At 53.2% G+C, this 12,531-nt stretch overlaps 1 protein-coding gene across 1 annotated transcript in view; it reads right to left on the reverse strand.

Annotated features, from left to right (window-relative positions):
• The window catches only part of LOC128812978 (hydrocephalus-inducing protein-like), a 111,953-nt gene that overhangs the window by 25,152 nt on the left and 74,270 nt on the right, over window positions 1-12,531 (reverse strand). Inside the window, exons 26-41 of the mRNA XM_053987705.1 lie at window positions 11,962-12,090; window positions 10,889-11,066; window positions 10,317-10,414; window positions 9,442-9,575; window positions 8,344-8,480; window positions 7,585-7,706; window positions 7,315-7,497; window positions 6,803-6,949; window positions 5,476-5,715; window positions 5,015-5,219; window positions 4,371-4,538; window positions 3,903-4,067; window positions 2,705-2,835; window positions 2,138-2,266; window positions 1,661-1,865; window positions 1,059-1,200 (exon numbers count right to left, since the gene is read on the reverse strand). Coding sequence (XP_053843680.1) covers window positions 1,059-1,200; window positions 1,661-1,865; window positions 2,138-2,266; window positions 2,705-2,835; window positions 3,903-4,067; window positions 4,371-4,538; window positions 5,015-5,219; window positions 5,476-5,715; window positions 6,803-6,949; window positions 7,315-7,497; window positions 7,585-7,706; window positions 8,344-8,480; window positions 9,442-9,575; window positions 10,317-10,414; window positions 10,889-11,066; window positions 11,962-12,090 — 2,513 coding nt within the window. The remainder of the gene's footprint in view (window positions 1-1,058; window positions 1,201-1,660; window positions 1,866-2,137; window positions 2,267-2,704; window positions 2,836-3,902; window positions 4,068-4,370; window positions 4,539-5,014; window positions 5,220-5,475; window positions 5,716-6,802; window positions 6,950-7,314; window positions 7,498-7,584; window positions 7,707-8,343; window positions 8,481-9,441; window positions 9,576-10,316; window positions 10,415-10,888; window positions 11,067-11,961; window positions 12,091-12,531) is intronic.

Here is a 12,531-nt window from a genome sequence, read left to right on the forward strand (position 1 = left end):
CCAGGACCAGCCAAACCTAAGCCTTGCCATCATAAGGTCTTGACTGTGCAACCTCCCTCTTAAGGCACAGCCAGACACCTCCAGCCCACTGCCAAAGGCTGATCCACCAGCTCTCTGCGCTGATGCCTGAAAATGCCCTTTGTCTCTTTGATTTCCCAGTTTAAAGCAGATCACAAATTGCTAACGTCTGCTTATCCCTCCTACAATTCTTACTCAGCTCATTCAGCCCCCTTCTCCCTGGGCATAGCCTGCTCCTTAATGAGACCAATCCTATCAGTCAGAAAGCAAAGGCTGCAGAAACTCCTCTCCTGCAAGACAGGCTCTTGTCAGCCAGATTTCCTGCTGGAACCTGCTGTGACTGAGGCAAACTAGTGCTGTCTGCCATGGAAGCTATTTGAAGCAGCCCCCTCCGTCTCCTCTCCATGAAACCAACTTCAGCCTGGGCTGAAGGAAGTCCTGATACACAGGCTTGCTTCAAGCAGCCTCCCCTCCCAGCTGCACACTTTGCCTGAGCTGGGCTGCCTTGCTGGAGCAGAGCTTCTCCTGTGCTTGCCTACTGCTGCAGCTGAAGGGGAGCCTGAAGGACGTGAGCTTTTATGGGTGGTGTCCCACCATAAGGAGAACCCTGGCAGATCGGCATTGCAAGGACTTCATCTGTGGCAGGACCAGGATCCAAACCAAGGTTTGGTCTGTGCCCCACACCTGCCCATACCACAGTCCCACTGTTTTGGTGAAGGGAGATGATGAAGAAGGTGCCAATCGACATCATGGACTTAAAGACACTTCTGCAGGCAGTGCCAAGGCAAGCCCAGAGCCCAGGTCCCTGCAGGCAGCATCTAAGCCAGGAGGGCTCACCACTAAAATAGAGAAGAAGGAACTTCTTCTCAACAGAAGAAGGTCCTTCTTCTCTTGGGAGCCAGGGAGCTAAGAGTGGCCATCCCTGTGTTGCTTCTGGCCTTTGCTATCCAACACCTCTGAGCTCAGAGTCCTTGGAGCAGGGAAGCCCTCCAGGGACAATGACCCACGGAAGAGCAGTAACCCATGGAAGGCTTACTCACCTCTTCCTCCGTATGCGCGCCCATTCCAGGAATATTTTATCCACTTCTGCTTTCTTCTCCTCAGGGAGGGCGTCATACTCATCTTCAGTCATTTGCAATAAAAGTTTTCTCTTCCTCTCAATAGCTTTTTCCCACTGCAGTTCTTTATCACAAACCAGAGGAGAAACCATGAGTGACTGCAAACAGACCTGGGTGCTCTGGGTCAGCTGCAAGGATTCACAGCTTTTCCTGACCCAGCCTGTCATACCAGGAGATATTGGGGAGCTCATATCCCTGCTCCAAAATTCAGACAATCCCCCAAACTATGGCCAGGCAGTGAGGTCCTGGGCTTTGCCTGGCTTAAGTGCAACAAGGCTGAGGAGAGTTGTTTGTCACTGAGCTACAGTAGCTTGCACTTGTGCCCAAGCTTTTATGTCAGACATTAAGGTGAGTCTTAAAACCTCCGATCTCCTGCAACTCTGAGAGGAGTGCTGGTTACACTGAGGCAGAAGGTGGAAAGATTAATAAAAACATTTCTTACAAGCTCTGCTGCAAACCCAGATACACAGAGATAAGGTTGAGGGCTTGAGAAAGAAGATTTGAGAGGGATGGAGATATCTCACCTTTCTTCTCTCTTTCAGCTTCCTTCCTCTCTCTTTCAGCTTCAACCCTGGCTTTCCAAACAGCATAATCCTGATGCAGGTTCAATATGAAGATATGACGACGATTTTTGACAGCTTTGAGTACACAGAGAAGAGAAGATTCCAGGCTGCTTGCAAAGAGGCTTTCCAAGCCATCAAAGACCACTCCCTTGTAGCAGTCTTTACACTGTGTATAAAGGGAAGAGCAAGTCAGCCATTGCACGCGGGGGGCTCGCAGCTGCACCGTAAACCCAGATGTCACCAGCTATCCTTGTTCCAAGAGCAGCTTGGATCTGTCCTTAGGCTCTGCCAACTAAGGTCAGCTGCAACTTGCCCCAGGGCTCCCTGCACACAGTCCAGGATCCTCCAGCAGCACGTACAGACCTCCTCCTCTCCGAGTTGTACGCCAGTGCTGTCTCTCCGGAGCAGGAATGTCTCCTTTTCCCCCACCCCACACACCTTCAGCCTCTCACTGAGGATGTCCACCAGCAGGTCCTCGGGCAGCACACAGCTCAAGCAGTTCAGCTCTTCCCCATGACTGCTGCTGATGTTCAGCTGCTGCGGCGCAGGAGCAGTGGAAACTGTGAACTGCAATGTGAGCCATTGTAAGGAAAAGAAACCACGGTGGAAAGCCCTGAACAACTCCCACTGCTGGGCTTGGAGCTGGGGCTCCTCCCTGGTGGAAACTAGAACAACCCTGCAGTGCAGGCTGCGGGCTCCAGGGGATGGTCCTGGAGGGCCCATGCCTTGGGCAGCAGACAATGCCTTGGGCTTGCAAGCCCCCAGTGCAGCCTCCCAGCACTTTGCTCACTGCCTGCAGCCACACTAGCCAGGACTGCACTTTGCCAGCAAACCATTGAGAGCCAGTGGAGCTGTCTGCCAGAGCACATTCCCAGCCCAAGTCACGGCACTATGGACCCACATACCAGGCCCTGGCTGGCACAGAGCCTCCACTGTAAGCAGCCCCTGCCCATCTCAAAGACAATGCAAAGGTCCCAGACATCAACCAGGGCAGATCATGTTTACCTTGGTGTCCTTTTTGTCGAGTTTGCTGCCTGGCTCCTTCTTCTTTTGTGCTGAAGGGGTCTTGCCTTTGGCATCCTTCTTGTTGATTTTTTCCCCAGAGGCTTCTTTATTCTTGGTCAGAGACTTTTCACCTGCACAGGGGACAGATGGCTCAGAGGGGCTTTGGAAAGCAAGCAGGCACCTTTCACTGCAATGGGCACAACCAGACTTTTCCCCAGTCTGCTGGGCACTGGGAGCACTGTTTCCCAGAAGCAGCTCCTTCCCTTCTTCTCTTACCAGCAGGTAAAGCACACCATCCCATATTTGATTTTAAAGCCAGCGCTGTGTCCCTCCTAACAACTGTGCACGCAGGCGACGCTGCTCGCACAGCAGTTCCCCTGCGGATCGAGCCAAAGATTCGTCCTCCAGGAGCATTGTTGCCATAAACTGCACCCATCCTGCATTCTCATGTGGAGACCTGCAGCCCTGCCCCACTTGCATCACCTGTCTCCACTGAAGCTAAATCCTCCTGTGGGAAAAGCCCAGCTGGGACCCAGACTCTTCTCCCTTCCACCAGCTCCCAACCCAGCCAGGTTCAAAACTGAGCAATGCAAAACTTCCCCCTGCACCGAGCCAGGTCTGGCCTCACCCTGCAGAGCTCAGGGTACCAACTGCCCAGGAAGTTTCGTAGAAGTCTCCAGTCTCACATAGAGAACAGCCCAACATGCAGGAGCTGTGTAACCTGACAGTGGGCATAGGTAAATCTCTGGAGAAAAGAGCTCATCTGGAGCATGTCTCTCATTGGAAATTCCTCTGGGAGGCTGTCCTTCCCTTCCTCTCGTTTGCGAGGTTACACTCATAGTCAGTCCTCTTGTGCTTAATGAGCCACTTCAGAAGGTTTTTTCCTTGTGCATGAGGAGCAAGCTCAATTCAGCTTTGAGGAAATATAAAATATTTGGGAAGGAGACAGGCATGCTTCACCACCCCTAGAAAAACGAACATGTGCCCAGAATGGCAGCAAAGGGGGCTCTAAAAGAACCTCTGACTGAGCCCTTCCAATTGATTTCCTTTTTTTGTTTTGTTAGGCTAGCCAGTGATGCACTTCAGCCATGTTCCCCTAAGAGACCCAAGGACTGAAAAACTGCTGCTCTGAGTAAGCAGAAGTGGACAGTCATGGTGGGTTTCTCAAGCACTGGCTCTGGGTCCTTGCCAGCATTACCTTTGTCTTTGTCTTTTGTCTCCATGGCAGCCTTGGTGCAGAGCTCCCGGGCACAGAGCCCTGCTGGGCTCCCATCGTTGGCCATGGCCTCTTTCACCACGGTGTCAATGGACACGTAAGCAGCATCATAATACTGACACAGGCCTGCTGCTATCTCTGTCTTTCCTGAGAGAGAGAGGGGGACTGCTTGGTGACACTGGCACAGGAGGCACTACAGGGACTACAGGCCCTGGAAAAATCTCCAACAAGATTTCAAAGTTAAAAGGGCAGTGGGACAGCAAGTGTCCCTCCAGGGGAGGCCATGGGGGAGGCAGCTGCAGCGTGGGTACAAGCTCTGAAGTCTAGAGCCAAGAGGATCATCTCCATGTCCTGTTCAGCTGAGGAGTTTGCCTTAAGCACCATGGCCCACCAGGATGCGTTCCTCCTGCTTGCCCCTCTCCCTGCAGCCCTGGGATGCAGCTGACATACCTGTCCGGGGTGGCCCATGGAGGATGACAACAATCCCTCTGTGCTGCTGCGCTTCACGCCTCTCTGAAGACGGGTCAATGCCCAGGTGGCGCATGACAGCCCGAGAGATGGGACTGCCAGTCACTTTCAGCATGGACTCAGGACAGAATGTGAGAGTCCTGCGATGTGCTGCAGTGCAAACCAGGGGGAAAAGTCAGCCTCCTGCCGACATTTGATCCTCACCATCCTCCCCATCTCCTCAGATCCCAGGAAAGGAGACTTGGTGAAAGCAAGATGAGCTTGTTCTTTTGTTGCTAGGAAGGTGCAAATATAAAAGAGCCAGTGATATTAGACCTAGTCCTGCTGGCTGAGGAACTGCTCCAGTCCTAGTCTTTGTGGCTAAGGGACACAAGGGAATATCCTGATTATTTCCCCAGTCTATAGCAGGCAGATAGGAGCTTGCTTTGTCTACACTCAGGGTTGGTAGAGGATGCCACAGCCCTTCAGCCAAGAGTTCCTCCACCAAGCTGGGGAACAGGCAGCTGCTAAAAGCATGGGCTTGCCCTGGAGAGCAAGGTGACAGAGAGTTCAGGGTGTATGGGCTGGAGTCCCAGCTGTGACCACAGTCAAAACAGACACCGCCAAACCCTCACTGTTTTTCTGACCTGGTGCTGCCTTGCCCTTGGCCTTGGCCTCAGCCTCAGCCCTGGCCTTGGCCTCTGCCATGGCCTTCAGCTCTGCCTGTTGAGCCTTCGGCCTCCTCTGTGCTTCATGGTCCTCCAGCACCTCTGGGGGCAGCGTCTCACCCACGGCACGTGGAGGCATAAAAAACCACTTTTGATACTCGGACCCCACTGCCATCCGCAGGATCTGTGTGTGTAGGGAAGAGAAGCCATATGCAAGATTCCTTTTCTTGCCTTTCATCACACAGACTCAACAAACCCATTTTCTGTCTCCTCCCTTCCTCCCAACAACATGAACTCTTTAGTTTAGGTCCTCCCACAGCATGTCAGCAGAGTTGGCTTTGCCCTGGGATTGCCTCCATCTCCCTGGCACAAGCCTGGGAATGCTGCAGTGCTGTGAAGCTTGGGCAGCATGCACGTGGGGACCAGATCTGCCTTCTCACCTTCTCCTCCTCAAGGTACTGCTCATCAAAATCCAGGGAGTAAAACTCAATGGGGAAGTTGCATGGGTTCTTCACCACCACTGTGGCCTCCAGCCCATCACTGTCCACCAGCATCCATCCCATCTTTAGTGCTGGGGGGCTGAACTCCAACCGTGGCTCCAGACCTTCTCCTGAGAGGTGCAGCTTTAAGTGACTGCTGCTCCCACAAATGTTAAGCTCCAGCTCATTCCTGTAAGAGCTCTGAAAAGAGGAAAGTGCAGAAAACACATCCATGAAGTCCCAGGTGACAGGACCCCAAATACCACAATGCTTGCCCCAAGGTCAGGGTGTTATCAGTCCCTCCAAGGTGAATGGAAACCAGATATTTACTTCTGCTAGGGACTACAGCATCTGTAGTAGTCTGGGTCTGAGTAACTGGGATGAATCCTGGTGTGCACTGTAACTGGGTATTTGGTAGCAGATGGATGTACGACGGACTGTCAGGTGTTTTCACCTGGTCACGCAGGAGTGCAACGCTCATGGGAAGGGCCCTCGGGGTTACAGTGTCCAGACACAGTCCTGGCACTGCTGCATCAGGCAAACACCAGCTCCAGGAGAGAGGCAAATGAGCTCTCGCTGGCTAGAAATAAGGCTCATCTTCTCTGCTTAGTGCTCGGCTCTGGTCAAAGCCAGACAGAAGATGGTTACATCTCTTGAGCAATTAAAAGATCCCTGGGACTGTTTGTGGGCACAGAAGCACTTGTGTCCATGCTGGTACACACTGCCAGTTTCCGAGACCCAGCGGTCACAGGTAAACTACTTTTGGGAATGCTCCATCCTTTAAGTTGAATCTCCAGCTGCATGGCAATGTGCAGGCAGGCCAGAGCCCCAGGGACTGCTGGCAGCACACCACTATAGGAGACTGTCCTGCCATGCCCAGGAAGGTGTGTGGTGGCTGTTTTGTCTGTCAGTCCTGCAGCAGGATGAGCCCAGACTGGCCATTCCAGGATTATCCTCTGTGAGTGGGCAGCTGCTCTGCACCGAGTGTTGCAGCTGCAAACACAGCCAGGCAAGGGGGAGGCTGAGGGGAGCTGGACACATCCCCCCCATGTGCTGAGGGGCAGCCTCAGAGCCCTGGTGCTCTCTGTACAAGCTCCCTGCGGGCATTTCAAGCACATCTCATGGGAGTGCTCTGTGTGCTGAACTGAGCCACGCAGAGTACGGGGCTTGCAGAAAGCTCCCTGTGAAGGCAGAGCTCATACCACCTCTGCACCTCTGCACCACACTCTCAGGCCCTCATTTCCAGATAGCCAGACAGGCTTCCTGGGCTGACACCTGCCAATCTCACCTCCGCCTCGGGTGTAAACTGGATTTGCAAGTTCTGCCACTTTCCTGCACCAAGGGTTCCTTTGGAGGGCGTCACTTCAAAGGGACAGGGCTCATCCTCCAGCGCCTGCCGCTTCTGACGTACTGTCATGTATTTGAGGTGATTGTTCTGGGCACAGAAAACAATTGTGTGAGGTCTCCTCGTGCTCTGAGACACTGCTACGGTGCTGAGAGCACCCACAGCCAAACCAAGTGTGGCCCCAAAGCCCAGAGCTGGAGGGAAGCCCTGTAGACAGGGCAAGCAGATAGGGAACTACTGTTGTCAGAGGAGGAGGAATGGGTGAAGATGGCAGAAAAGCAAAGCATCAGCTAATGGAACAGGTCCAGGCAAACCAGCCTTGATCCAGACCCTCATAAGCTTCCTCAAACACGCTGTAGACCCAAGTGCTCAGGCAGCCACAGGACCAGAAAGGGCAAGAGTCACAAAGAAAACCCAACCAAGAAGTTACGTGTTCAACATCGCCTGTGCTTTACCTTCGGAACACGCTCGATGGACCATTTGCAGGCTACTCGGAACCAGTTGTAGAGTCGGATGGTCTCGACCTGGCACTGCCCAACAAGGATGTCAGAGAAGTGCAGTCTCTTCTTGGAGAGGTCGAGCGACATTTCAGACACAGTGGCACGGAGGCGGATGTTATACGTGGGGCCTTTTGTCACCTGGAGAAGGACAGAGAATTCAGTGGAGGGTGCAGGTGACATCTGCTGCTGTGCCCAGCCTGCTGCCTGTCCCAAGAGTTGTGGTACCTTTATGGGCAGCAGCACATCCACGTCACCCTGTGGCTGGTGGGCACTTTCAAAGCGCACTTCAAACGCCACGGTGTGGTTGGGGGGCAGGTCCTCCATCTTGTTCAGGTCCACACTGAAACCTTGAACAGATGAACACAAAGCAGCTGAGATAGACACGAAACACAAAATGTGCATAAGCACGTTAAAGCCTTACAGGTGTCCTGGCTGAGAGGTCTGGGGAAAGCCCCACGCCGTGCTGTGACCTGGACAAAAACTTAAGAGTGCTCCTGAACACCCCTCAGACACAGTGAGCACAGTGTGATGGAAGCGCAGCCTTGCCTCAAGGCCTCTTATGGAAGCCTCTTTTGATCCACCTGAGGATCTCACAGGCTGTTTCCTCAATAAAGGCTGAATACAGGAGCTGTGACAGTGTGAACTCCAAACAAAGCACTTCCAAAACACAGCAGACCCCACTGGTTGGCAAAACAAGCCCACAGAGTGCCCAAAGAAACTTGATGCTCGTGGGAGCCAAGGGCAGAAGATGCTGAGAGGTGACCAGGGTGATGAGCCCATCTGGCCCCTGCACAGAAGCATTAGGGCAGTCACAGGCAGACCAGGTCCCTGGGCATGGCTGGCCAGGAGAGTTCTGCCTCTAAAGCTCCCAGCAGGGGCACTGAGAAGAAAAAGCTCAGAAACCTCCCCAGGTTCAGTGGCTTCAGCTAATCTGTCTGAGACACCTCCTTCAAGGCCACAGGAAGTGTCTCCAGCACTGCTTACCTGTGTCCCGCAGGACAGACACATTGACCTGGAAGGACACATAGATCTGCCCAGGGTTGGTGATCTTCAGAGTGTGTGTCTCAGTGTAACCCTTCAGGACAGGGCCCATGTCCAGGACATACTCGAGCAGGTTAACTCTGCAAGGAGGAGTAAGGACAGTCCTTAAACCACAGTCCTTAAGCATGGCTACATGTCCAAGTGGACAGAGGATACAAATGCAGTGACAATTTCTTTATTCACTGCTGTAAAATCTCAGCTCAAGCCCATGAAACCCATGGCCTGACCACCTGGCAATGACTTTGGGAAGTCAGGAGGAGTGCAGGTCCTAGGTTTTATCAGCTACTGATGGTACCAGAAAATACAATTAGTTTAAAATGGACATTGGCCACAGCTCCTCTGCCATGAAAAGCCAGTATAGGTGAGTCCACTGGGCCTCCACTGGTCTCAGTGGAACTGCCTAGCCTGGTGTACAGCCTGAGCGTGAAATTGCTCTGGGGTCTAGGAATAAGGTTTGCCTGCACAGGAAATCTTCATTGCTCTGCAACCAGATCACATGATCTGTTCTGCAGAGCATCTTCTTCCTGAATTGAAGCCTCCCGTGCTTGTGCTGCATCATGATGGTGCAAAGGGAGGGACCAAGTCACCTAGATAAGCCCTGCCACCCCACCAGGATTCAAACCATCTGATTTTGGGTTTCAAAGGGGTTTCTGACATGTGCAGTTCCCTTCTCCTTTTGTTTAGTGTGTTCTGTTAGTTGGAACCAAGACATCAGCTGGGAGTTGTCTCTTTCAGAGCTAGTCAGCAGGAACAGAATTTATGCTGTCTGGAAGGGCTTGAAGGTCTGCACTGGCTCCCCCAGCTCCAGGGACAGAGCCCCACAGCTGTGGGGAGCTGAGCAGTTCAAAGCTCAGCGTGGTGCTGGGGAAGGGAGGACACTCTGCCGCTCCCATGTAGCGTGTCACAGCCGCCGGGACCAGACCCTTTCTGCAGTCCAGGCTATTCCCAGCTCTGCAGACACAAGGAGCTCTCAGGAGAAGGGGGCATGGCTGGGTGCTCCCCACGGGGCACCTGGAGATGGGGCTGGAAGGCCCTACTCACTTGACAAGACGCTGGCACAGCTCCTTCTCAGGGAACCTGCTCTTCAGGGCATGGGATGGGAGCTTTTTCTGCAGCTCCAGAGAAGGCTTCTTTATCAGCATCCTCATCATCTCTATCTGCAGCTGAGTGTTTGACTGAGGAAAGGGAAGACAGTGGTGGGTTAGCAAAGGTCCTTCCCAAGGCCCAGCTTGCACCTGAGAAAGGATCCCACCCTGCTCTCGTTGAGAGGGGGTGTGGGGTCCTCCCGTCTGGCTGCTCAGTGTCTGTGACACCTCCTGCTCTCTTTAGGCAGGACTTCATCTCCAGGGAAGTAACTCCAGCATCTTTGCCTGCCCAGACACTGTTAGCAAAGCTGATCTGGCCAGGCAGACAGACCAGCCAGGAACCTTCCAGAGCTCCAGATACTTGCCTGCCCCCAGCCAGTACCGAGGCAGCTTGGACAAAAACTGTCTGGAAAGGGAACCAGAAGAAGCTGGTGCCTCTTGGAGATGAGCACTGCCAGCACAGCCCCAGGGCACAATCAGGCAGCCGCTGTTTGGGTCTGTAAATCTGGCAGGGCTTGGGTTGGGACCAACAAACTCCCCAGCAATGACATGCATCTCCTTGAAAGCACCATCAACTCCATCCCTGGAGCATGGCTTTCAGGACCTCTCCCTAGGGTAGCCAGGAAGCTGGTGCAGCCCCAGAAGAGACCATGAGCAGAGTGGCAGCCCTAGGGGCAATGCTGGAGTGACACAGCTTGTCACCGACAGGTTGTCGGTGGGCAGGGAGGTCCCAGGTGCCATCAGGGCACCGGGGAGCTGCTGTGGGCTACCAGGGGCTCAGGTGATATGGGGAGGGTGGCATGTGCTAAACGGGGCTGCAGCTGTTCTTACTACAATGCCAGAACGAGGGATGTGGGGCTTCAGGCCCTGAGTCTTTGGATCCCGAGTCTTCGAGGTCTGACTCTTAGTGATCTCATCTTTTTCATTTCCTGAAGGAAGAAAACATCCACAAAGAGAAGTGTGAGCAAAGTGCCAGTCCCATTTAAGCTGGGAAGTCCCCGCCTCCCAACACTGGTTTCTTCCAGAAAGAAATCCCTCAAGCCATCTATGGAAACTGGATGCTGCTGTTCCTCTCTGAATCTCATCCCCTGCAATGTCACACAAATCCAACCCTGCCAGAAGCCCTGCCAGCCTCTCTTACAGCTTTCCCAAGCCTTTCAGTCTAGCCATCATCCTTCAGGACCCTGCCAGATGTGCTGGCAAGCTCTGCAGGATGGTTCCTGGGACAAAGCCCACATGGGATCCTCTGCTCAGGACTCATGAAGCAACCAGAGGGCTTGACTTGGTCTGGGAGTCCTGCAACCCTCCAGGCTCGGTGGAGGTTGGCATGAGCTGCCCTATGGGCATATGGTAGGGAACAAAACCAGAGGGGCCCTTTCTGGGGGCAGACAGGCTGTGCTCACCTTTGATGTTCCAGGGCAGGTTCACCCTGATCATGGGAAAGGATGCTTCTCCTTTCAGGCAGATATTTTCTGGGTCCAGGTCACCCACTTTAAGCTGGTAAGTCCTGCTGAAGGCTCCTGGTAATCCCGGCATGTAAGAGAATTTCAGCACTTGCTTCTCGCCATGTGCAATGGAGCCCTGCAGGGACAGGAGAAGAGGGAGGGAATGCACCAGTGTTTGATGGGGGATGGCTCAGGGGACAGACAGGCTGAGGAGACAGGTTCTCATCTAGAAGAAACCATCAGACCACTTCACCTTTGTGATAAACATATTACAGTGTTGGCTTTCACAATTGTTAAATACCGTGTGTTCTATAATGCTGACTTTTGTAAAAGAAGTTTTACTAAAGTTGAGAGTTCTTTTAATGAGAACGTTGTGTTGTGATACCAGTGTTGGTGAAGAGTTGATGTAGTATTAACATTTAACCAATGAAGGAATGGAAACCTGTTGAATGTGTTGAAAAGTTACAAATGACCATCACTAGGACAACTGCACATGCTCCATCTGCCGAGCAGGACCCGACAGAGCACCCCAGCGTTCTAGCAGTAACACTCTATCCCTGTCCTCTCTGTTTATTCTCTCCGTTTCTCATTTTCTCTCTCTGCTCCCTCTTCTATCCCCCTCTGGTCGGGACCATGCCCTTTCTTTATCAATGAACAGTTTTCAGATACAATACTTGCTGCGTTTGTGCCTTATTTTCGTCCGAGAAATCTATCAAAAAGAATTCTCCTCTACTCCCCTTACAGCGGGACAGGACAGTGACCACCAGCACACTTGTGCCTCCCGCCCGTGTCTGCCTCTGACAGCAGAGCCACCCACCAGGCAAGGCCATGGGGGAGTCGATCAGGAGGGCCCTTGTTTGACCTGCTCTGACCCCAGCAGAAATTGCTTACAGCCCTGTCTCTGTCCGAGCTGGGTTTGGGGTTTTCCCCTCTGACTTTTTTCCCCCTTTCCACCCCACCCCCTCTTTTTTCCCTTTAACTCTCCTGGGCCACCTGGCACAGGGCTGGGGTCAGTCCCTTGTGCTACTTACAGTGGTGGGCTTGACCAGAAACACGCCAGGCAGACGCTGGTCGGCAGTGCTAGGCTTTAGCACCCAGTTGAATTCAGGCTTGCCAGTGTTTGCCAGGGTGACTGTGCGGTGATGAATTTCATTAAACATCTGGAGAGAAGGCACAGGAGCAGGAAGTTACAGACCCAGGCCTGCTGCTGGGAATCTCCTTCCTCTCTCCTGGGCTTGGAAGCAGACACATCATGGGAGCAGGGACAGAGAAATGAGCACTTGGGAACCTGGGGAACCCCCAGGCACAGGGCACCTGCAGAGGACCAGGGAGCTCTGGCAGCACACAGAGGTCTGGTAACAACCATGGGAGGGCCAGCAATAAATGAACCAGGGGACACAGGCCCTCTGCACTCTGAGGGGTCACCAACAGCCAGGAGAAACAGAGACAGCACCGAGGCATTCCAGAAGAAAAGGCATGCAAGTATTGGCAAGCAACATACATGCAACAAGGGACTCACACAGGGCAACACAGGGCCAGCAGCTGGGAATATCTGTGGGCTTTTGTCGCCCTGATTTTCAAGAGTTTTCTAAAGCCTTCTG

This window comes from Vidua macroura, chromosome 11 (assembly GCF_024509145.1).
Source record: "Vidua macroura isolate BioBank_ID:100142 chromosome 11, ASM2450914v1, whole genome shotgun sequence".
NCBI lineage: Eukaryota > Metazoa > Chordata > Aves > Passeriformes > Viduidae > Vidua > Vidua macroura.